Genomic DNA, 23,867 nt, shown 5'->3' on the forward strand with positions numbered 1-23,867 from the left:
CTGGACTGGGAGAGCTTTACCACCATAGTTCAGGCACTAGGCAAGATTTAATTATTGCAAGGCACTGTATACGGGGCTTCACTTGTGCTTGGGCCAAAAAGATGTAGCTAGAAGCAGGGTTTTTGTAGAGCTACTCAGAGCTCTGTTTTCAGCAGACTTCTCAATTTTTTCCTAACCCTAACTTCATACCTTCTGGTTTTTTCCCCTTCTTCTCCACTTATTAACGAATGTATTTATTATTTAATTGTATTTTTTGACTATTCGCTAAAAAGAAGAAAATCACAAAGTGGTTTCCACTGCAAATAAAACTTGAGATATATCAATACAATATAAACATAGCTACATACATTAAAACCCAAATAATACATAATCACAAAGCAGTAGCAAAATGAGAAACAAATGGCCCAGCACCTGGCATTAGAAAGCCCCCAAAGCCAGGATAAATATAACTTAAGCTGACGATGTAAGTGGAATACCGGTGGTGCATAGAGCATAATTGCATCAGGGTGATGAAACTGCTTGTGACAGTATTGTCTTCTGTGCTTATCCTCTAACATTTGTGGGGTCGGACCAAAGGTTAATGTGCGGAAGTTTCTAAAGAACCTGCACTCTGGAAGGTTTTGCTTCTTCACCCTCCCCAACTTTTACTGAAAAACACTTGTTGCAAAAAAAAAATGTATTGGGAAACAGAGTCTGATCCTCTGCATCTTTTGCAAGGGGAGGACACCTTGCCCCATTCCTCTGGCCCTGTCATCACCTCCTTTGCTGGGTTAGCAGGGTTTGCCTGCTCTGTTGGTGTGAGGTCAAGGTTCCTTGCAATGCAAGACCACCAGTTGGAGAAAGAGTGGGAAAATGGGTGAGGTGTTTCTAGGTAAATGGGGCTCTTCCCACAGCTGTGGTAACACTGAAACACAATTGCAGTGCCAAAGATCGTAATGTTGAATACAGGTGTGTGGAGAGGCTTAGGGAGCAGAGCTGACTGCGGGACAAACCGACAACAAAAGTGGGGCCCAGTACTTGAGTTTTAATAGAAGCAAGCTATATTTATCTACGGGGGTGGTGGTTGTGGTGCTGTGGGTTAAACCACAGAGCCTAGAACTTGCCAATCAGAAGGTCGGCGGTTCGAATCCCTGCGACGGGGTGAGCTCCCGTTGCTCGGTCCCTGCTCCTGCCAACCTAGCAGTTCGAAAGCACGTCAAAGTGCAAGTAGATAAATAGGTACCGCTCCGGCGGGAAGGTAAACGATGTTTCTGTGTGTTGCTCTGGTTCGCCAGAAGTGGCTTAGTCATGCTGGCCACATGACCCGGCCAATAAAGCGAGATGAGCGCCGCAACCCCAGTCAGCCACGACCGGACCTAATGGTCAGGGGTCCCTTTACCTATATTTATCTACAAGAAAATATTTTGTGGATGAAGGGGGACAATTAGTGTCTAGGGACCACTCTTCCTCTAAGATCAATTCTCCACATACACCATGGGATTCCATTATTCGGTATTAAAAGATCCTTTGGAAGTGAAACTTTTTGGCCAAGAGAACGCTTGCTCTATGGTGCACAACCTCCAAGCCAAACTTAGCCCAAGCCCCAGTTGTTGTTTTTTGTATGTGTGTGTTTCAGGGGAAAGGGGGGTATCCCTCCCCAATATTTCTTTCTGCAAGGATGAATGCTTGCTGTCTCGTAGAAAACCTATCCTGCCTTTCCCTCTCCCTCCATTTTGGGTCCCAGTCTATCTGCAGATAAACTCTGTAGTCTGCTAATATAGGAAATCATTTGGCTGTGTTGATATGCCTTAAAATGCATGAGGTTTCTTTTTTTTAATCTTTTTAATAAATATATGCATGCAGCTCTTTCCTTTCCAATTACCGTATTTTTCGCTCTATAAGACGCACATTTTCCCCTCCAAAAATTAAGAGGAAATGTGTGTGCGTTTTATGGAGCGAATGCAGGCTCCTTGGCTTCAGTGATAGCAACGCGAAGCCTCCGAAGCACAGTGGGAGTGCTCCCTCTGAGCTCCGGAGGCTTTGGGTTCCTTTCACTGAAGGGTAGGTGCCCCTTCAGCTAAGGCGCAGTGCCCCTTCAGCTAAGCAGGAGGAGAAATGGAAGGGGCTCCGTTTCTCCTGCTGCTTCGCTGAAGGGGCGCTGCGCAGAGAGAGGGAGGTTTTTTCCCCTTGTTCTCCCCCTCTAAAACAAGGTGCGTCCTATAGTCGGGTGTGTCCTGTAGAGCAAAAAGTACGGTAAATGTGAGAATTTTACAAATACCCTCTACACTATATAATTTTGTCATACTGCATGAAAGCAAGACAAGTAGTACATCTACAAATTCAGTTATCTTTGAATTCTGCCTAGACTTTTTACACACAGTGAAGCTTTCTTTGAACGTTATTCTTCTTTTAGTTATATGGGACATCTGAGACCCTATTTAAAATGATCTTCTATACTAATTCATGATCTTTTTTCCTTTTTGTATTTTTGTGACCTGCTCACGTTCTTGCTTAGCATTTGGAAATTCTAGCAGTAAGTGATGGCTCTTGATTTATCAAATATTTAACCATGCCAGTAAAGAAACTGGTTTCATTTTTGTCTCTTGTCCATTTGTGATATAGCTGTGTCTCATTTAGATTACAGAAATAAGTGTTTGCTTCACTTACCTATATAGTTCTAACTCTTAAAATGCCAGCCCCTTTTAGATGGTAGATTAGTAGCAAGTGATTCCATTACCATTTGCTTTGCTGCTTTGGTGTAAAACAATCTTAACACCCATCTCCCCTGTGATACATACATGTGAAAATATGCAGAGAAGTAATATTGCAATTTTGTTCAGGAATTTATTGCTTTTACAGTTGTCATGCTACTGTAGAACTGGAAAGCTAAGAGTGTATATTTTAATAAATGTATTAACTGTGGGAAGAAACAATGTGCTTGAACATAAATACCATATTTTGATATGTGGCCCAGAATTAAAACTGACATCACCAGTAGAAATAGAAGCAATTTCTTCCCTGCTAGAGCATGGCATTTCTGAAATGTCATGAGAATCCCTTTCTGTTTTCTTTGTTGTAAATACAATTGCCCTTCTTAAAAGGTAAAGTTATAAGGGCAACACCACTTTTTAATTATACATCTACAGCTTTCATCAGCTTACTGCATTAGCTTGTGCAAATAACTATTTTTTATATTGCAAATTATTCACTAGACAAGCAGTGTGTTTATTGTCTGATTATTATATAGTTGATTAATATACTGAATTTAAGATAATAACCTTGGTTTTTTCATTTACAGGAGTTGGAGTTGTGCCGGAGGCTATATAAGTTGCATTTCCAGTTGTTGCTTCTCTTCCAAGCATATTGTAAACTTATCAGCCAAGTGGATGTAGTTAAAAAAGAGGCAGAGGTAAAGAAAATGCCACAACGTTTTTAATAGTGTTTGTTAAAAGTGAACTGCTTGAGATTGTCAATTTTGTTTTAAGAGGATAAAACAATCTGACTTACAAGGTTAATCACATTTGTAAAGGACATCAGTATCCATTATGAGCATTCTGTACTCTGTCTTCTAATGCATATTTAATGGTACATAACCAATTGTCACTTTATAATTTCAACCATCACCCAGCTGCAGTTGGATTGATGTCAAAGTTTCTGATACACATATACCAAAATCGCCAAGATTATATTCTGAGCAGTTAAGAGTTGGAAGGGATCCCGAGGGTCATCTAGTCCAACCCCATGCAATGCAGGAATCTCAATGAAAGCATCCATTACAGATGGCCATCCAACCTCTGTTTTAAAAACTCCATTCCACCGTCAAACAGCTCTTACTGACATTTAGTCAGAATCTTCTTTCTTGTAACTTGAAGCCAGTGGTTCGGGTCCTACGCTCCAGAGCAGGAGAAAACAAGCTTGCTCCATCCTCCATGTGACAGCCTTTTAGCTAGATGGCTCTCAGTCTCCTCTTATCCAGGCCAAACATGCTCAACCATTCCTCTTAAGGCTTGGTTTCCAGACCCTTGACCATCTTGGTCACTATCCTCTATATACGTTACAGCTTGTCAATATCCTTCTTAAATTTTGGTGCCCAGAAATGGACACAGTACTCCAGGTGTGGTCTGATCAATGCAGAATAAAGTGCTTGAGGTACTTCTGTGAGCAAGCATTTAACCCGAAATATGCCCTAATTACATATTTTAAAAAAATAACCCTCTGTCCCCATTGCTTAAATTGCTTTTAGTACAAAAACTTAAGTTTATCTTCTTTTGTTTTAGGTAATAAACATGTCAGAGGAGCTTGCACAGCTAGAAGCCTTTCTGAAGGAAGCAGAGTCTGCTTCTGACAGTGGTATCGAAGAAATGGAAATTCCAGAAGCTTCCCAAGCCAACACTGAGACTGCCATTCATTCTCTCATTGAAACTTTGAGGAATAAAGAGTTTATGTCTGCAATAGTACAGGTCAAAGCTTTCAGGTACAATTTGCTAATATTCTCATTTGAAAAGGATAAAATTGAGAGGGACCTTTATGCAATGGCCTACTTACATCAGTATATTTCTTATTTTATCAATACAATTGTAAGGTAACTCCAAACATGGAGTTAAGTTCTCTCATAACTGTAAGGTATAATAGTTTTTAACCTAGAATTTTGAAGCAAGCCTACTTTATTAAAAAATGAAAATATGATAAACTTCTTTATAAGACAAAGACATTAAATGCATCTTTTCTGTTTTTCCAGATGTATTTGGCCCAATGACATATTTGGCAGTTCTGAAGATGATCCAGTACAAACATTGTTGCAGATATATTTCCGTCATCAGACCCTGGGCCAGACTGGCAGTTTTGCAGTAGTTGGCTCAAAACAAGATATGTCAGAAGCCAGCTCAAAACTAATGGAACTAAATTTAGAGATCCGGGAGTCACTGCGCATGGTGCAGTCTTATCAGCTTCTGGCAAAACATACAGCAGTGGGAAGTTTGAGCACTGGATTTTAAAAACTACTGTCCCACAGAGAAGAACTGAAATGGTCTCAATATTACCAAGCACCTTGAAGTACTGGGAGCAAGCTATGTTATTCAGAAATGAAGGTTTTTGAAACCTCATAGCCATCACCTTAACTTTTTCTTAAACAGTAGCTGTGTATGGACAGTATGAACACTTTTTGAAAATAACTATATACAAACTGCATTAGAAGAAAAGGGCTAAAAACAATGCCTACAAATGCATTATCTTCAAAAACAGAAATGTAAGACTTGTTGCAATAATGGCCTCTTGATACTGAGACAATTAAAAGCAGGTAAATGAGGCTAAAAATCAAGGCTGGTTATTTTGGCTGAAGACCTGCGAGGCTTCTTCGCTTTCAAGCAGCAAATAAATCATCAGGTGATGCCAAATTAATACACTTGGCAATGTCATGAGGAATGTGCTGTCATACTGGAGCTGGAAAGACTGCAGACTCCATTGATTTATCAATGTTGTATTTACTCTACCTTCGTCTATAATGGTGAATTATGTGTGAAAGTAGGAATGAATGGATATCTGACAATTGCATTTTGAAGGTATGGATGTTTGATATGGTCTGAGCATGCCTAAAAAAGCACTGCAAGATTATTTTTGGAAGAAAAAAAATATTTTATTAGATTTAACTCCTTAGTCTGTAAATGTTATGGCATTTAATAATATTTTAAACTGGAATTATCCAGTTTTCAAAAAGAAATAATATATCTAACTCATTTGGAATGCTGCTCAGTTCTCTGATCAGCGCTTATTACAAATATTGATAACGACTAACCAAAAAGTAGCTGCCTGCAGAGACTTTAAACTGTATATTAAAAGATATATGTTGCTCCTCAGCAACTCATTAGAAAAGTTAACTTATTTTATTCTGTACATACTCTAGAAATTGTATAGTGTAAAATCCAGTATTTTTCTTGTACAATTGTGCAATGCACTGTTACATGAGAATAGTGTATAAAGCTGGGGGGAGGGGGGGAGAATAGTGGCTGTTAATGGAATACATGATCTACATCTGTGTATTCTAGAGTTCAAGAAAAGGTGTAAACTTGCTTGTATTTTCATGATAACGCTTAGGAATTTGGGACTGTAGAAGGGAGAGACCACTGACTACCAAAACCTACAATATACTTTAGAATTCCTTGTTAAAATCTTGTAGCACAAAATAAACTGGATTCTATTGGAACCAAAACTTTTTTAGAAGCAAAAAAGTATGAATGTCTCATGATTCCTGAAGGAACAAATGCCCTGTATTTTATGCATCTCTCCTACCCACTGTGATTGATGTTAAAGCAAAAAAATTGGGCTCAGAAATGTCAGGGTGCAGAATGTAGACATGAAGTCTCTTAGCATGGCCTTTTTTCCACTGGGGAAATGGAGTAGACATGTAATTATGCTGAAATACATTAAATTAAGGCACTGTGCATACCATTGGACTGCTGACACAAGTTCTGTTACTTTTCAAAATCCGCACATTCATAATCACTGTATTATTTTTTACCCTGATATAATTTAATTATTTTGAAGGCTCTGTGGTACTGTAGATTATGTTCCTAATTATTTAATACACTTTTAAAAGGGGTGTGTGTAGTTTTTAGTGGTGTATTATACTTTTTACATCTTCTATTGGCCTTTTTGTGTTTCTTTTTGCTTTGGGGAGGGTTGGTAAAATAAAATCTCATATCTGCTACCTTGTGTATTTTCTGAAAAGGATTGTGGGGTATGTGTGCAAACATTTAAATAGGAATATCACTTTTATGCTTTATTCTCAGACAACCTTAGCATGCTTAAAAATAGACTAGCTATAAGTGACAAAGATACAATACACATCCTCTAACCAAACATACATGTTGTATGCAGTGCTGTAATTGCACTGCATGACTTGCTAGGTGTAAGTGTAGATAGTAAATAAACAAACTGTAGAGGGGAGCTGCTCCAAAACTGTGCTTGATGTGGTGGTTCTCCTGAGTTATTTGTATATGTTACTGATAGTTCAGAATTGAGCCAAACTCATTTTTGTGCTAATTGGGGGGGGGGGGGAGAGAGATCCATAGCTCATTGGTAGAATATATTAGATAAATCCATTGCAGTCCAAATTCAATCTCTGGTACCTCCAGTTAAAGGATCTCCATAACCTTGGGAGCCCAGAGTGCTAGTTCAAACGCAGGCAAGGTGAGTAAGATGTACAAGGTGGATCTGCATGCAAGTACTTGGAACAATCAGTGAGATAACAATAAACTTATTATTTTCATTTATAAGTTTCTCCCACTGAAATCACTGGGACTTCAGAGATGCTTTTCATTGGATTGGGCCTAAGGCGATGCTACTACACAGAATAGGGAAAGGCGCTTGAGTGGCTGAAGGGATCATTAGCAGTAGGACAAGGCCTTGACTATTGAGAAATCTCCCATCCCTTTGTGAATTCAATATCCCACATCCCCACTCCCGTTGCTGACCGGGCTTGATGGGAGGTATTAAAGAGGAAGTGGAGTGTGCCCAGTTAACACTACAACCTATTTTCTTGCAATCATACTAGCTTCTATCCAGAAGCAAGCCCTGGGTAAAGTGTATCAAACAAGCCATTTGAAACTTCAGAACCTTAGCACTAAAAGTTGATACTAGAAAGCAGGTATTTAGCAATACACAGCAATTTGGAAGTATAAACAACACTACATATTAGTATTTAAAATGACTGCAGCACAGATCATGTAGTTCTAGTAATGTGGCCAGTGACAGTTTCAGCTGCCTCTGATTAGCTTAAATTGCTTTAACCAAACAATAAATCCCTATCCCTCCATAAAAAATAGTTATACTATATCAACTATACTGACATAGTATAGTATGTAACAGTTATAACAGCAAAGCATGGTTCCCATTTGAGAATGTGCAACAGTGAGCCTTAGGCTCATATGCTGTCCAAGTACAGTGGTACCTCGGGTTACGTACTTAATTCGTTCCGGAGGTCTGTTCTTAACCTCAAGCACCCTTTGGCTAATGGGGCCTCCTGCTGCCGCTGCACCGCTGGAGCATGATTTCTGTTCTCATCCTGAAGCAAAGTTCTTAACCCGAGGTACTATTTCTGGGTTAGCGGAGTCTGTAACCTGAAGCATATGTAACCCGAGGTACCACTGTACTAGAAGAGAAAGTTTAAAGCTTCCATTTGCAACCACCAACAGCCTCCTGTATTCAGATGTAATGGGAAACAATGGCAAATTGAAGCTTTAAGCTTCACTTCCTAACAGGAGTGGTGGCATGGAAGCCCAGGGATCACTGCAGGTCCATTCATCTAATGCCAACTCCCGAGAGACTGATCTGCTTTCAGAATTAAAATCTGCAAATGATCTACCCCTGTTTTTTTGGGGGGGGGGGGTTTCAAGTCAAAGTTGTTGAGCTTTAGGGAGGAGAAAAGCCCTGTTTTTATACAAATACAGTGGTGCCTCGCAAGACGAAATTAATCCGTTCCGCGAGTATCTTCGTCTAGCGGTTTTTTCGTCTTGCGAAGCAACCCTATTAGCGGCTTAGCGCTATTAGCGGTTTAGCGGCTATTAAAGGCTTAGCGACTTAGCTGCTAAAAGGCTATTTAAAGTCTTAGCAGCTTAGAAAAAGGGGGGGGGGAGTGAAAAAAAATCTCAAGACTCGCAAGACATTTTCGTCTTGCGAAGCAAGCCCATAGGGAAATTCATCCTGCGAAGCGCATTGAAAAACGGAAAACCCTCTCGTCTAGCAGGTTTTCCGTCTTGCGAGGCATTCGTCTCGCGGGGCACCACTGTACTGTCTTAGTTCCATTTCGGGGGGGGGGCGTTAAAGGCAAGGATCAAAGGAAAAAGTCACTCACGATAATAGCGCTTTAAATGAAAACACCCACAGAGAGAAATGAAATAGTTACAAGCCGTGATGAAGCATCACAATCCCTTTATTTATACATTCACTCAGCTAGCGCCTCATCATCATGAAAGTTGTAGGTAATATTTAGAAGCATGCCATTCACTGTCTTGGCTCAAGACAGTGAATCTTAATCTCTCAATTTTGGATGATGGCCAGCCATTAGACATATCCTGCCACTCACCTACAAACTTAAACTGGCATTGGTCAGAAATAGTTCTCCCGTTGTACCAAATACTGTACCCACTGTACCTATCAATATTCAGTTATGCATACAACTTAGATCCAGAACAATTGTCTAGTTTTTACCCAGCACCATTCAAGTACATCTCAGTTGAAGAAATCTAAAGGACTATACATCACTGCCTCCTACTTCTAGCATTAAACAATTCACTGCTATTCCACCCCTTTTCATATCAGTTATATATTTGATTCTCCATAAATTTTAACTATTTCCCATAACTTTACCTGCCCTGTATAGAGCAATTGTCAATGTGAAACTCATACGTACAATTACATTTCCCAGTTTGGGGCCACTTAAGTGTGCATTAGGTTCTACATAGAAGCATTTCATAGCAAGAGGGTAACAAGGAAGAAGACTGGTACACATTCCTCTACGCAGATGGGTAGGAGGGTTTAAATAAGGCTCTCCCATCACCAGCAACACCCCCCTCTTTTTTTGCTGAACTTGCTTTTCAAGTCTTAGTTCTCTCCAAAAAAAATCTAGCTGAGTCACAGTATGCCAGGCAGAGTCCCTCCCCCTTAATACAATTACAAAAAATGAAGTGGACATTAGGTTGCATTAGGATTCACAATTGCTTTACTACAGCTTCATTGGCAGGCTTTCCACTGCTGCAGCCTGCTGTTTCCAAACAAAATATCTGCGTCATTGCAAATTTATATTAAGGATTCTTTCGCTACTATCCTGCTCAAATAATATATTTAAAACTAAATGTACTATCACAAGAGAGACGTTTGCCTTTGCACCTTCCACAGAGATCCTGACGATGGGGTCTCTTGGGATCTACATGGCGCAATTTCACAGGACAGACGCACCGTGTCTGCTTGCAACTCTGAAATGGGACAGAAAGAGGGACAGTATCTGAAACTACTACAAGCATCCATGTACAAGTTCCGCAGATAAAATAGGCTTTAGGAGCCTGCATAGGTATAAGGTTCACAGGTTCCATGACTTTTTTAAACTCCAACCTAAGCACCGCTTTCTGTTTGGGGGCCTCTTCAGTGACTGGAAGACTCATGAATAATAGGATGCAACAACAACTACTAAAGCAAACTGTTAACGCTACTATTATTGTTGCATCTCCATCACACACACCCCTACTACAGAAGCAGTTTCCTTCTAGGTAGAACAAGGAAGATCAATTCCAAGTACTGTATAAGACTCCCTAAGAAGTGGTGAATGCCATTAAGAAGCTGATAGTAACCCCAATGGTTATATGTCTTACCTCTACCTCCACTGTCGGAGGCAGTATATCTCTGGATATCAGCTGCTGTCAGGAACTACAAGTGGGAAGAGTGCTGTTGTGCTCAGGTCCTGCTTTCAGGCTTTGCACAAGGCAGCTGGGTTGGCCTCTGGAAGAACATGATGCTAGTCTAGGTGGGCCTGATCCAGTAGGCTCTTAAGACTGCCCATTGGGGACATGATGCATCTTGAACTTAAACCCTACATATGTCTACATATGTAGCAGAATGCACAGCTGGGAATCAGATATTTAAATAATATTAAATAATATTAAAAAATAATAATAATTAAACTTCATTTCCAATTGCAAGCAAATTGAGAGCAAGCAAAGGGCTGGACTATATTTGTAACAATTACACGGGGAGCATTCCAAAGTCCTTCATTTATCTGAAGCAACAGTTCATTCTACCACCACATGTAGAACATGCCTCCATTAAACCTAAACTACTCCACAAGGTATCCAAAGATGAACCAATCATGGGGCCGCATTAACTAAAGATATACGCCATGGCCTAGTTTGGACTTTAAATCATCAGCCAAATATACCATGGTTTAATAGTAGTTCTGGAACAAGCACCTCCATTTCAATCACCCACCCAGCTTCAATTAAAATATCCTGGTTTCTTAAGCCAGTGTTTCACATGACCTCCGAACCAAGAAACTGATTTGAGTTCACTCAAAACCACTATAAGATCACCAACACTGTACAACAGATTAAGAGCATTTTCAATGAACAATTTCCCCCATCCTTCCAATTTACTTATCCTTCCTATTAGCCATCCTGGTGCAATCAAAGTTAAAAGGTAATTAAATTATCATTAAATTCAGGTATCACCACTAGTGAGAACTGATCTTGCACAGGAAAGAGAACCAATTAAATCTACATACTCAAGTACAGAATGTACACGTTAAACTATAAATGCTGTTTTAGTGGGTTTAGAGGGTTTTCATGCTCTTCATGACTAAGTGCACATCTCAAAATCTGAGAGGGGATAGGCAAGGGCCAACTGAGCAGGAGGCTGAATCTTGATTCTATATAAGCACACCTGTTTTTCACAGGGGCACAAGCATTCTATACTGCAGCATGGCTATCCAAATACAAGCAGTAGAAGAGAGAGAGAGAGAGAGAGAGAGAGAGAGAGAGAGAGAGATATCTAATGCTTAAAAACAGTATGTCTGGAAAGTATTTTGCCTTCAATGGCCTCCTAAGAGTTGCTTACTTGGCAGGTGATATCCTCCACACGGTAGGGATTGTAGGATTTCTGGCAAGTTCGGCAGAACTGCCTAAAATAAACCTGAGGGTGGGTGGGGAGAAGGAGAAAAGTATGAAGGCAACTCCTTACCAAAGGGCAAGACCACCACCCTCCACTGCTCTAGTGACAATACTCACCTTGTTTGTGCCCTGCACACACCATACATAGGCACTCTCCCAGCGGATGTTGCAGTCCTTGCAGTGGTAATAGCCATACTTCTGCTCTAGGAACTAGAGAGCATAAACCAAACAGTAAGGGAACTGACATCTCAAGTTGAGCAGCCTGTTGCAAGCCCTGACCTTGTGCGCCTTAAGAGCAACTGGCAGCAGCTTCCCTCACAAGCTTGAAGAATCAGAAGAATCTCTATTTGCACCAACCACTAGCCACAGCAATAAAACAAAACACAATGTGTTGAAGACAGAGGTTGAAACTTAACTATACAAAATACATTCTGGAGGTTTACATCAATAATCAAATAATGGATCTTATTCTAATTGCTTGAGGCAGCGTTCAAAATTCACCGGGCGCATTTTGAACCCAGCTATCAGCCACTTGTGACCAAGTGAAGATGCCCAGGTGCCAGGAGGGAGTATCACGTCTCCACCATCCGTAGGTGCATGCCTGGGGATCACTGGATCATGACTTTTCATAACCCATCCTCTAGAATTCTATCCATTGCATTGTATTTTATCTGCGCAATCAGAATGAATTTCAGGAACCAAAAAGTTGTATTGAAAAATACAATTTTTCAGCTTTCTGGCCCAAAAATGGCAACTAGGCATTTCGGTTTGGTGACTAACCCTGGTTTAAGGAGCCATTTGGCACCTACCTTATGAGTTTCTAACACTGCCTTGAAGAACAGTAACCAACTAACGTCCAACTTAAGCAACACTTTCAATCTAAGTCCAGAGAGTTTCGTCTCTCTTCAATACCTTCTATATTGAGGGTAAGAACTGGCCAATCTTCTCCCTGCAAGGTTTTCTTCTCTTGAATAAAGCAACACTATTATTTCACTAGGAGGTGGAGAGTGTCAGTGCCCCATAGCAATGTAGGTAGTTCCATGAACTGAACTTCCTACTCATTAACTGAGCCAGATCTGGCCTCTGTCTTCCATACCCTAATCACCTCTAGGTTAATTACTGTAATACACTTCTAATGGGCCTGTCTGGAGCTTCTGAAATCATCTTCAGGTTGTTCAAACTACAGCTACCAGGATTCTGACTCCAATTTTATACAATTTAAGTTGGAAACCAATTTATTTGTTGCTTCATTTGTTTATAGAGTATCTTAAAGACCAGCTTCTTTCACATAAAACTGCCTAAGGCCTGCTCCAACTTCCCCACCCTAAGAAATAGCAAGCAGGCAGGCCCTCCCACCCCCATTTTTATTCCTACAGCACCCAGAAACTGGCATAGCCTTCCCAGAGATATTTGGCTCCATTTCCACCCACTGGAACACAAGCAAAGACTTGCGTTCAGTGAGCTTCTTGGACACTGCTTTTTGGTACACGCGTCTTTTGCCATTTTGATTGCACAGGCTGCATTTTAGGCTTTTTGGTATTGTCTTGATAAACTACTGCCAGCCACCTTGATTGCTCACCACAGGAAGAAAGGGTGTCACAGCTTGAAACAAGTTTCTGCAAAGGGGAAAGCAAACCAGTCATTTCTGCTCTCCATTCCATCCACATGTTTTCAGGATGTGGTGGGCCAATCCACACCAGAGGAGTAGTGGGGATGCAGCTTGGTATGCAGAGGCAGGGAGAGTACTAAATGGAACTTTTGGGTCTCCCCACCAACCCCACAATCCTATGTCTCCCGGCTAGTCTAGTTTCTCCATACACAATAATGCATGAGGCTCAAAGCCCAGCCACAAATAACTATGAAGGGATTCTTTCAATTAACTTCATTTCTGGGCTCCTTCCTGCACATGAGCAACTGTAAAAAGTCAGGGGTGGGTACCATGTGGCCCTCCAGATGTTTTGATCTCCCACCAGTCGCAACCAGCATTACCTGTGCTCAGCAACATCTGGAGAGTCACAGGTTCCCCACCACTGGCCCAAGCCAACAACCCACAAAGCACAAAAAGCTCCTACGAAACCAACACCACAGGGTCTACTCTATGCCGATATTCAACTTTGCTCCCTTTGCCATCCCCCTTTGCTGCAAGCAGGTAATTCCTCTGCTCTTCTGAATCAGATACTTGAATTATCCAAGGATTCTCGTTATGCCTGCATGAAGAGCCTAGGACAGCTTGCCTTTGCCCAATGAAGCACATCACAATCATTCAGCCTCATGCCAAAATGGACAGTGCAGGTGCCAAACTTGCACAAGTCTTACAAGACTAAAATTGATGCATAGCACACAGCCTTGTGCATTTTTTTTTAACCTGAAGGCACCTGCAGGTAACTTTCCGCCCCTCACAACAACTCCCAGCATGGAAGAGGGAAATGGTTAAGCCATCCTGCCACACGGGGGGGGGGGGTAACTTGAATAAAATATTGAGATGGCAGATAAACCCCAACCCATATAATCAATCACATGACACTATTTGAATGGCAATGCCCATCAACCTGGGGGAGGGACTTGGGGAGGGACTGACACCCTCAAATATTTTATTTTATTGGGGCGGGGGGAGGAGAAAGGCCCCTTGGCGTTGGCTTCTACAATGCAAACTTTTGCCCAGACTTTAAAGTCCTCAAGAGGCTGCTTCTGGTTTTAAGCAAACATGTCCAAGAGGAGTTAGGTACAAAAATGCACTACCTGTTGGGCCCTTAGGCTCTCTAAAACTCAAGTTTTCACTTACAAGAGTGGAAGGATAGCTCTACTCTTCATTCAGGCAAGTAAGGCTTGTTCCCACTACACAATTTGGCCAAGCCTGGCCTAAGCAGGCTAACTACCACCCCACAAATAAGGACTGCCACAGGAGCCCCAGACAGCATAGGGCACAAGGGGCTGGTTAAGTTTCATTCCACTCAGCTGAATTTTTATGTCCAGTTATGTTTGCCTTCCTGCTTTGTTTCATTGTTCTGCATATAGGCCTGCGGTTATAGGGCGGTATAAAAATTCAATAAACAAATAATAAACGTGTTTTCACCATATTCTTGACTGCCACCCTGAGACTTTCACTGAAGCGCAGCAAAAAAAGAAAACCAGGAAACCCTGTTCAGGGAAGTTTCTATGTTTGATGTTTTATGGTGTTTTTAGTGTTCTGCTGGGAGCCGCCCAGAGTGGCTGGGGAAACCCAACCAGATGGGCGGGTATAATTACTAAAAAAATTATTATTTTATTTTATATTATTATTATTATTCAAAAAAATTGTTTTCACATCATTATAAACGAACACATAAGACAAACAAACGTAACTCATAGACTTATTAAAAATTACACTTATTAACATTGTTAAGTGACTTCCTCGCTTCCCCTTGGTTGAATTTCATTGCATGTCCTTTTAACGGTTTTCCAAATCACAGTTCTTATAAAATTTAACTTAAACATTAGCATCCTTAGTATTATTATTATTATTAAAAAGAAAAGCCAACCCTCCGCTTGCGCACAAGGGAAATAAGGAAGACTCCTGAAGAAGCAAGAAATAGGCGGGAAGCTGAGGCGAGCGCGGGCGCCGAGGGACCCACCTGGAAGCGCACGCGGGCCTTGCTTTCCTCCGAGGGCTTCTCCGCGGCCTCGTCTCCCCGCTTCTCCTCTGGCTGGGGCGGCGCCTCCCCCTCGCCGTCCTCCCGAGGCTTCTCCGGCTGTTCCAGGCCGCCCTCGGGTGCTGGGCCCGAGCCCTCCTTCCTCTCGGTCTTGGGGCGCGGCGGCCGCTGCTCCTCCTGCAGGTCGGCGGGGCCCTCAGCCTTCTCCCCGCCCGCGCGCGCCTCGTCGGCTTTCGGCGGCGGCGGCGTCGAGGCGGCGGCGGGGCCGTCGGGGGGCTCGGCTTCCTCCAGGAAGGTGGTGAGGCGCCGCGGAGCCACGGGCGAGTAGACGGCGATGGTCCTGGGAAAGCGCACGGAGCGGCAGCCGCCGCTGACGGGGCTGCCTTGCTCCTGCTCGACGGCGCGGCGGCGCAAGAAGAGCGGCCGCGGCCCGAGCGAGCACTGCACCGAGGCGTCCTGGCGCGGGTTGACTTGCACGCCCACCTCCTTGGTGTTGGCCTTGCGCAGGCGGGGAGTCAGGTTGGGGTTCACCTGGGACAGGATGGCTTTCAGCTGCGCCCGCTGGTAGTTGTCGAAGTACTCGGCCGCCGCGGCCGCCACCGCCGCCGTCTCGCCATAACCGGAGAAGTAGCCGCCCCGCTGCCTCCAAGGACCCTGCCCGCCTTTGCCTCTCGGGTAGCGGTAGGAGTAAGGGTTGTAGGAAGGGTACGACGAGTAGCTCTCCATGGCGTCGTCCACCAAAGCGGCCATTGCCCCGGGCTGCGCTCATCACGGACGAGGCTTAAATAGCCCGCTGGGCGGGCCGCCTCCTCTCCCGGGAGACCCAAACGAGAGTCACTCGACACAGCTGTGCGGGTCCCGTGGAGCGAGCTTTGCAAGCCTATGAGCGCTTACTTCGGAGCAAGCGCCAATTAACGTCGGGTGCTTTCCTTGGAGGAAGCATGCATGCATGCACGCGCGCGGCCCGCTCTGTTGTTGCAGCAGCAGGTGGTTTACTCTGCAACAAAAGGCCCCTCGATTTAGCGGCGCGTTCTTGCCATGAGTGTCCGCAGGATTGCAGCCTCACTGCGGAATGAACACCGCCGAACGCTGTAGGGTTTTCTCCCGAGTAAGCATGCAGAGGACTCGGCTGTTAACCGGTTTTCTGATTTCATATACAAATAATAATAGAAAGTAGCAGAAATGGTTAAGCGCCCTGCCTTAAAATTCCCATATGGTCGACAAATATGCATTGAAAGGGGACAGTAAACTTAATTAGGCTGTAATCCTAGGCCGGTTTACATGGAAGTAAGAACCACTGAACTCAGCAGAATTTACTTCTCAGTAAAAGTACTAAAGGTCCGCCTGTAAACGGGAAAAGTTACTTTGAAATCAGTGCTGTTCAAACCATTCAGGACTGCAATCCTGCACTCACTTATCTGGGAGTAAACCGACTGAAACTCAATGGGTTTATTTCTGAATGGGCATGTACTGGATTGTGCTATATGTATACCAAGTACTGTATATTATTTATTAATCTCGCCGCTAGGCCACATTCCACACGCGATTTATTTTACCTTGGTTACCTCTGAAGTGGTCCCACAAACTTTAATGCTATGGCATTTCAGACTTTAGTAATATTTTACAATATACACATAGTACGTTCCCATTTAGTCTAATACTAAACAGTTAATTGAGTAAATCCCACTAAATTCAGTAGAATTTACTTTCCAGTAAATATGTTTGGGATTACAACCTTGGTGAACCAATGAAATCTTAGCTTTGATTCCCAAGCAAGTCCACATGACCTACAGAAATAGGAGGGCACATATTGTATTCAGTGATGTATGCTTTGCATGCAAACAGAACAGAATTCAGTTCCTGGCTTCTCTGGTTAAAGGGTTAAGAAATACCTTTACTTGGCATCTTAGATAATGGTTACAATAGATCTGCATCACAGGTCCAGCTCCTTTGTTAAAACAGATTGCAGATTTTTGCTCCCAGGTATCTACCCTGAAGAGTTAATAATGCCAAGGAGCATTCGGTTTTTAAAAAGGCCCCCACTCATTCAGAAGAGAGTTTCTCTTGACTACCGCTTAGTGGGAGGGAGATCTTGTTGCTCTTCTGTCTGTGAAAAGAATGACAGCTTTGATATCAACAAGATGAAGCAGACAGTGTCTCATAAGTCCTCTTAATGGCTTGGTATCTTCAGAAGAAATTTAATCAGTGGTAAATATACAACATGAGTTCAACCTTTTCACATACACAGAAGCTGAATAATGTAAAACAGATACAAAGCTTTTAAACAGCAAATGTTGGTGACATTCAGTTACACAAGAACAAATACTATCAGCATTAATTCCCCTGTTCTTCTCTTCCCTCCCTCTCATACTAGTCTTTAAAATTACCTTATAAAACCCCTCTCTTCAGCATGCAGCCTTCCTGCTTGCTTGCATTTCAGTATACTTTATTGTGATGGCTCATATTGATTCTTTGTGGTAGCTGAGGAGGTGGTCACAGGTGACTTGCTATTCATGGACAAAAATATTGGCATTTTTACAAACCATATATGCTGAGGGAATCAAGATTACAGCAACTGTTTTGTGCCATCATCTCCCTGCCTCCTCCTTTGACTGAACAGTTTGCTACATTATCCCACAACAGGATTTCCAGTTCAGGTCCTCCCTTCCTCTAGAGGGCAGTCTGCATCGGTTCCATGAGCACTGAGGCATGGCCCTCGGCAGTCACAGTGCCATAGGAAGTATCTGGCATTTCCTCTTCCTTCAGTTTTTTGTAGGAAATGTTTGTGTCTTCTTCTTCTTCCCCTACTAGAGGCTCTTGTTTGTAGGAATCCTTGCCGTACACCTTATAGACCAATACAAACAGACCAGCTTCTGCAGCCTGGAAGAGAGCGTAGAGCAAGGGGAACATGTACATGCTCCCAATAAGCTCTGGAGGGAAGGTCAGTTTGAGTATAGCGGTGCAGAGCTGTACGTTTTGGCAGCCGGTCTCCAGTGACACTGTCCTCTTGCAGTGAGGTGGCAAGTGAAATAAGGTTGCTATGCCATAACCACAGCCATAGCCAGCCAAGGGCATCAGCACAGCTACTACGTAGACAGTAGCAGGGATAGTAGCCAGCAGATCAGGTCCCAACATGGTACCGGTTAGAATGAAAAGGATCACCAGGGATACCAGGAGGGACCACAATGAAACCTAGCAAAGAAAGCATTGGATTAGATAGAGTAGGATTTTGGAGGACCGCTGCTCTTAATTACATATTACTATATCAGTAAGCATACAGGTTATTTAAAATATATTTCAGGCATCAAGGGAAGCACGGAATCTGTTAAAACAAGAGACACATAAGACTGCTTCATTTGCCAAAGCATATGAATGTGTATTGGTGCTGTTATATAAATAGAAGGTGTATATTTGGTGATCACAGACAGAACTAGCAGGATTAACAGTAGAACTGCTTGTTCTGTTTCAATTTCTTATTATTTATTCCAATTTATTTATATACTGGTTTTTGTTTTTTTGGCCCAAGGCCCCCCGAAGCAATGAATGATATACTAAAACAAAATATACAGTAGAGTTCAGTGAAATGCCATAACAATATAAGACAGCAAGATGGCAGCATAGGTGGGGCAAATGAAAGCCTTCTGTAGCTAGAAATTAATGGGCATTCTTAACAACCTCATATACCACATGCTTTGGGGCTAGAAAACTGAACAATGAGAAATACCAAAAAAACTTACCCCAGTATAGAAGAATTAAGGGTGCTCTCACTACCTCCCCATTCTAATTATGCAGAGGTGCACAAGCAATCTATGTAATTAACGCAAAAGCATTTTTAAAACAAAAATGGATGGTCATGGTGGATCAGTTGCAGGAATTGCTGGAGAAAACTGATCATCTGAGCACATCTCAGTCTTGGTTCAGGCCTGGTAGCTTTCTGACAGTATATAACACCCATGCTGCAGGAATTGCACTCCCTGCCTATATGCTACCAGGCCATGTTCAAGGTTTTGGTACTAGTGTACACAGGCCTAAACAACTTGGAATCAGAGTGCTTCACTCTCAGTTGGCCAACTAGATCACTAATATCAGGGAAGTTTTTAATATTTAACGCTGTACTGTTTTTAACACTTGATTGGGAGCCGCCCAGAGTGGCTGGGGAAACTCAGCCAGATGGGCGGGGTATAAATAATAAATTATTATTATTATTATCATAAGGAGCTGAGTTTTCAGAAGTACCTTGTACCTCAGAAATCAAATATATCTGTACCCAGCTCAGTAACCCCTGCAATATGGAACATTCAGTGAAGGTGAGGCAGATGATGGCATTGTGTGACTCCTATGTGCCATAAGAACATTTTTATTTAAGTAAACATTTCTAGAAAGCCAATTTTATCTAGTCACGTTTAATACTCTACTGTTTTTATGATGTATGTTATTCTATATTTTAATCTGTTGTTAAATCGCCTAGAGAGCAATGGTTGTATGTGATTCTTAAATAATTAAAAATAAATAAATATTCATGATAAATTGCAAATTACTAGTGTGGCCTTCATCTGCTACCAATTTATTTATTTATTTTTACTGAAGTGGTACCTTTTGCTACTCCAAATCAAATTCCAGTGTATCTTGGGGTGGTAAAATGCCCCCTGAGAAAACCATGTGTGTTGTTGGAAAATGCTATGGGGCATTTATTTTACCCCACCCTTTTTATACTGGGCCAAAAAAAAAAAAAAAAAAAAAAACAAGAAAAATGCACCACAATGGCAAAAAAACACATTTTATGTCACAAGCCACTTCTATTTTCCCAGAAAGAAAACTGCAAGCAGCTGAAATTTAGAAATAGGGTTTACTACTATGCATATGGCAATGTCGTAGGAGGACTACTGTGTGTGAATTCCTTCTGTGTAAATTCTGTAACAAAACAAAAAAAATGCTCTCAAGGCAGGATTTCATCTCGCAATACTGGACGAGGGATCATTGGTTGCAGTTTACACTGTTGGTCCCTCTAGCGTAGCGTTGCCTTCTTTGACAACTCTGCAAGACCTCAGATACCGGCAGCCCTGCTAGAGTAGTTCTTCACTTAGAAAGCAAACATGGCACTCGGCAAATAATGCAAAGGGGTCCTGTGCCTTCAGGACATATATGCTCTCCCACTGCCTCACTGGAGCAACACTTTAATTTCTTTGTTAAAATTGCATTCTTACATTCATATATACCACTTTAGCTCCAAGGAGCTGAAAGTGGTATATTCCTCCTAATTTTTTTTTATCCCAACATCCTTGTGAGAAAGAGTAGGCTGACAGGCAGTCATCCCGCTAGCTTTGTGGCTAATTGGGGATTTGAACGCAGGTCTCCGTGGCCCTATAGTTTGACACTCTAATTACACCACTGCTCTTGGTTCTAGCTAGATGGAACTGTAGTCCTTGCCTGTATTAAGGCTCCTCCCTGTATCCCCTGTAAAGGTGGGCATCTGGGGCCTGGCTTACCTTCAGCAGGATGTCTGCCACCCTGGTGAACCTGTATCGGATGAAGACCCCAATGCCGATGGGGAGCAGAGTGCTGCATAAGGTCATGGTGACGGCGCCCAGGGGCAACAGGCGCACTAACGGGGTGTTGATCCAGGCTCGGCTGTAGATCCACAGGCAAAGAGGCATCAAGACCAGAGCAAGCAACGTAGACGATGTGGTCATGATTATACTGCCAGAGACGAGAGAAAACAGAGTTCCCAGAGGGAAAGGTACGTGATGTACTGAAGTTCCTTCCACCGCCCCATTCACTTTCCACAGGCTGCTCAGATGGCACATTTTATTGCAGTAGCCTCTTCCCTTTAGTCTTTCCAACCTCACACTGTCAGTGGGAACCTCCTGCTTGGCTGCTAATTTTATATGGGTGATTTCTGCCTTTTACACTCTGTGTGTGTGTTGTAGAAGCAGAAGCTGGTAGTTTTGAAAGAGAAAGGCACCCTTCCCAATTCGTTACAATGCACTGTTCTCGCCATGGCATGATGTGCTGCTGTCTCTCATCTATCCAGTGCAGGCTTTACTTAAACACATTATCTCTCTTCCCCACAGTCCACACTTTTCTCCCCTCCCTCCCCATCATTAAAAACTTCCTCCCCACGCACACCCCAAACGCTGTTTTCCAGCACAGCTGCCTGCAGGGCGTGTCTGGCTATCAAGGTTCACAGCACACACTGGCACAGCTTGCTCTCCTCTTTGTGCCGGCTTCAAGTGAAACTAGAGGGTCTCGGAAAGCGGTGAGAGAAGCAAGAGCTTAGCGGCTTACAAAAAGATGTACTGTGCAAAAGCAGAAGGCTGCCCACATTGTCTGGCTGTACCCCATAGCCCTGTCTTGCCTCCCCCCCCCCAAATTAATTCTTAATTAATAGAAACAGCTGGTGGGGATTAAAGACTGCAGGGAAAGTTCTTCCCCAAGCCCAAATGCACAGGTCTGTGGGTGATTCCTGGCAGAGCCCCTGCACTTTTCACGGGTGTGTAACAGGCAGACATTCAACAGGTGCATCCTTTCTCAGGCTGGAGATGCAGCGACGCGCGAAACTTCCATTGGGAAAGGCAGATATCTCCAGGCACTCTGCACTTGCTCAGTGGCACTTGCCTCTTTGCCCCACCCTCTGGGAACAGGGCATACATAACAACTCATCTGACGTTTGCTCGGGAGTTTTACATTTCATCTCTCCGCTCCTTTTCCTCGCAGGACCTCCGTGCCTTGAGCAGGTGCTGTGACGGATAAGATATTTTACGGGTGGATTTGGCTTTCATCGTGGGGGGGAGAGAGGAGGGCGCTACACCTGTTGAATGTCTGCTCGCCGTCCCAATGAGAATGGAGTTGGAGCTCTGCCAGGAAACAATGCAACTTTAGACAGTGTGTTAAAGCGAAAATAACCGATTTCAGACAGAAGCACCCACAATCTCTCTCCTCCCCACTTCCTCCTGCAGGAGAAACGCCCTCAGTCTCGCTGCCACCCTTTTCCCTAGAGGGGGCGTTCGCTGCCCCAGAGATGGGTGGGGTATAAATAATAAGATTTATGTATGTATGTATGTATGTATGCATTTGTATTAGTAGTAGTAGCAGCAGCAGCCGCATTGTTATTAGTAGCATTACTATTATTATTATTATTATTATTATATTTTAATCAACTTGTTTTTATTATTGGTTGTTATCCGCCCTGAGCCCGGTCTTTGGGAGGGCAGGGTATAAATAAAAAATTAGTAATAGTAGTAGTAGTATTAGCAGTAGTATTGTTACTAGCCCGCTTGGTTCTTCTTGCCCAGCGGGCCCCCACCCAGCCTCCAGCTTGGCCCTCCTTCCCCTTCGGGTACCTGAGGTTCATGTCCCCGTTGACCAGGAGCGACATGATGTTGGAGAGGTTCCCCCCGGGGCAGCACCCGCACAGCAGGACGGTGACGGCTGCCACCTCGTCGAGGGCGAAGACCAGCGCCATCAGGAAAGCCACGAAGGGCATGAGCCCGAACTGGCACAGCAGCGCCAGCAGCAAGCCCAGGGGCCGCCTCAGCTGCGCGCCCAGTTGGCTCAGTTCCACCGTGCAGCCCAAGCCCAGCATGGCCACGAAGAGAGCCAGCGCCACGAAGACGCTCAGAGCCTGGTTCAAAGGGGTGTTCCAGAAAGACGCAGAGCCGCTGTCTTCTCGGGGCGCCAAGCCGGCCGTGGGCGCCCACGACGCAGCCGGACTGGGGACGGGGCTCTCGCTCCCGCTGCCTGAGGGGACCGTGAGGTTCCCGCGCTCTTCCCAGGAGCTGTCCATGGCCCCAGGCGCGCTCTCCAAGCGTGCGTCTCCCTCGGACGCTGAGCTGCAAGTGAGGCGAGAAGTGAGGCGCGCCTGAGGAGCCCCCGTCAGTTGGGGACAGACAGACAGACGGGTGGACGAATGAGAGGGGGAAGCAGCTGAGGAGGCTGTCTGTGCGTCTGTCAGTCACTGCAACAGGCGCCCTCCGCCGCTCCTTCGGGACCTTGCCTCGCCGGCGGCCGCATCCTTGGGAAGCTCTCTCGCGCCAAACTCACCGCTTTATTGGCTCTTTCCCGCCGCCGGCGGATGGATTTTTTGCATCGCATCACGTGTCAGTGAGTACCTTGCGCTCCTTCTCTACAAAGGACAGGCGCCTTCTTCCCAATCTCGTTCCCAAACTGCGGTTTTTGTTCTATTTCGTTTTCAAAATTAAAAAAAAAAAAAAAAACACACACACACACCCATGGCTGATGGCCAAGGGTGGCTGAAACCCTCCTGAGAAATTCCCGCTTGAGAAGAAAACTTAGTGCCACTCCCCTGAAAAACCTTCAAATTCTTTGCAGCTCCTGGTTACAAATGCAGGCGAAATTCAGACGATATTTCATCCCTCTCCCCTGGAAAGTGAGCAGAGTGAGACTCTTTCTGCCTTTCCTCCCCCCCCCCAAAAAAAAATATTCAGGCATCTTGGCGGAGCAGGGCTATCCAAATTTTCTTTGGGTGTTTCACTTTTTTTGGCATCTTGTCCGAGCAGGACCATCCAAATTTGCTTGGGATATTTCACCTTTTTTTGGCAAAATTTAACAGCGATTCCAACTATTAACAGCACAAGTCCTAACCATGACT

The 23,867-nt window shown here is 43.7% G+C and overlaps 3 protein-coding genes across 13 annotated transcripts in view; 1 reads left to right on the top strand and 2 right to left on the bottom strand.

The window, feature by feature from the left end:
• Positions 1–6,680, top strand: part of FRYL (FRY like transcription coactivator) — a 145,038-nt gene extending 138,358 nt beyond the window's left edge. For 8 of the 9 annotated variants that reach the window (XM_081019735.1, XM_081019736.1, XM_081019728.1 and 5 more), the window contains 4 exons: positions 2,495–2,512; positions 3,278–3,388; positions 4,257–4,453; positions 4,718–6,680. In XM_081019735.1, the coding sequence (XP_080875861.1) occupies positions 2,495–2,512; positions 3,278–3,388; positions 4,257–4,453; positions 4,718–4,973 (582 nt within the window). In that variant the 3' untranslated portion in view covers positions 4,974–6,680. The remainder of the gene's footprint in view (positions 1–2,494; positions 2,513–3,277; positions 3,389–4,256; positions 4,454–4,717) is intronic. The other variant, XM_081019730.1, reaches the window with a different exon arrangement.
• ZAR1 (zygote arrest 1) overlaps positions 1–16,014 on the bottom strand; it is a 33,698-nt gene extending 17,684 nt beyond the window's left edge. For 2 of the 3 annotated variants that reach the window (XM_081020144.1, XM_081020145.1), the window contains exons 1-3: positions 15,242–16,014; positions 11,748–11,840; positions 11,578–11,652 (exon numbers count right to left, since the gene is read on the bottom strand). In XM_081020144.1, the coding sequence (XP_080876270.1) occupies positions 11,578–11,652; positions 11,748–11,840; positions 15,242–16,009 (936 nt within the window). In that variant the 5' untranslated portion in view covers positions 16,010–16,014. Of the gene's footprint in view, positions 1–8,866; positions 9,948–11,577; positions 11,653–11,747; positions 11,841–15,241 lie in introns of those variants that run through there. The other variant, XM_081020143.1, reaches the window with a different exon arrangement.
• Positions 16,015–17,929: 1,915 nt separating this feature from the next.
• On the bottom strand, positions 17,930–23,453 carry SLC10A4 (solute carrier family 10 member 4; the record flags this gene model as incomplete). Its single annotated transcript, XM_081020129.1, has 3 exons — positions 22,600–23,453; positions 20,746–20,956; positions 17,930–18,451 (listed from the first exon to the last, which is right to left on the bottom strand). Exons 1-3 carry the CDS (start codon positions 23,040–23,042, stop codon positions 17,930–17,932), a joined length of 1,176 nt encoding a protein of 391 aa, XP_080876255.1. The 5' UTR covers positions 23,043–23,453.
• Between the last annotated feature and the right edge of the window lie 414 nt (positions 23,454–23,867).

This window comes from Podarcis pityusensis (assembly GCF_964106645.2).
Source record: "Podarcis pityusensis genome assembly, chromosome: 9".
Classification (NCBI taxonomy): Eukaryota; Metazoa; Chordata; class Lepidosauria; order Squamata; family Lacertidae; genus Podarcis; species Podarcis pityusensis.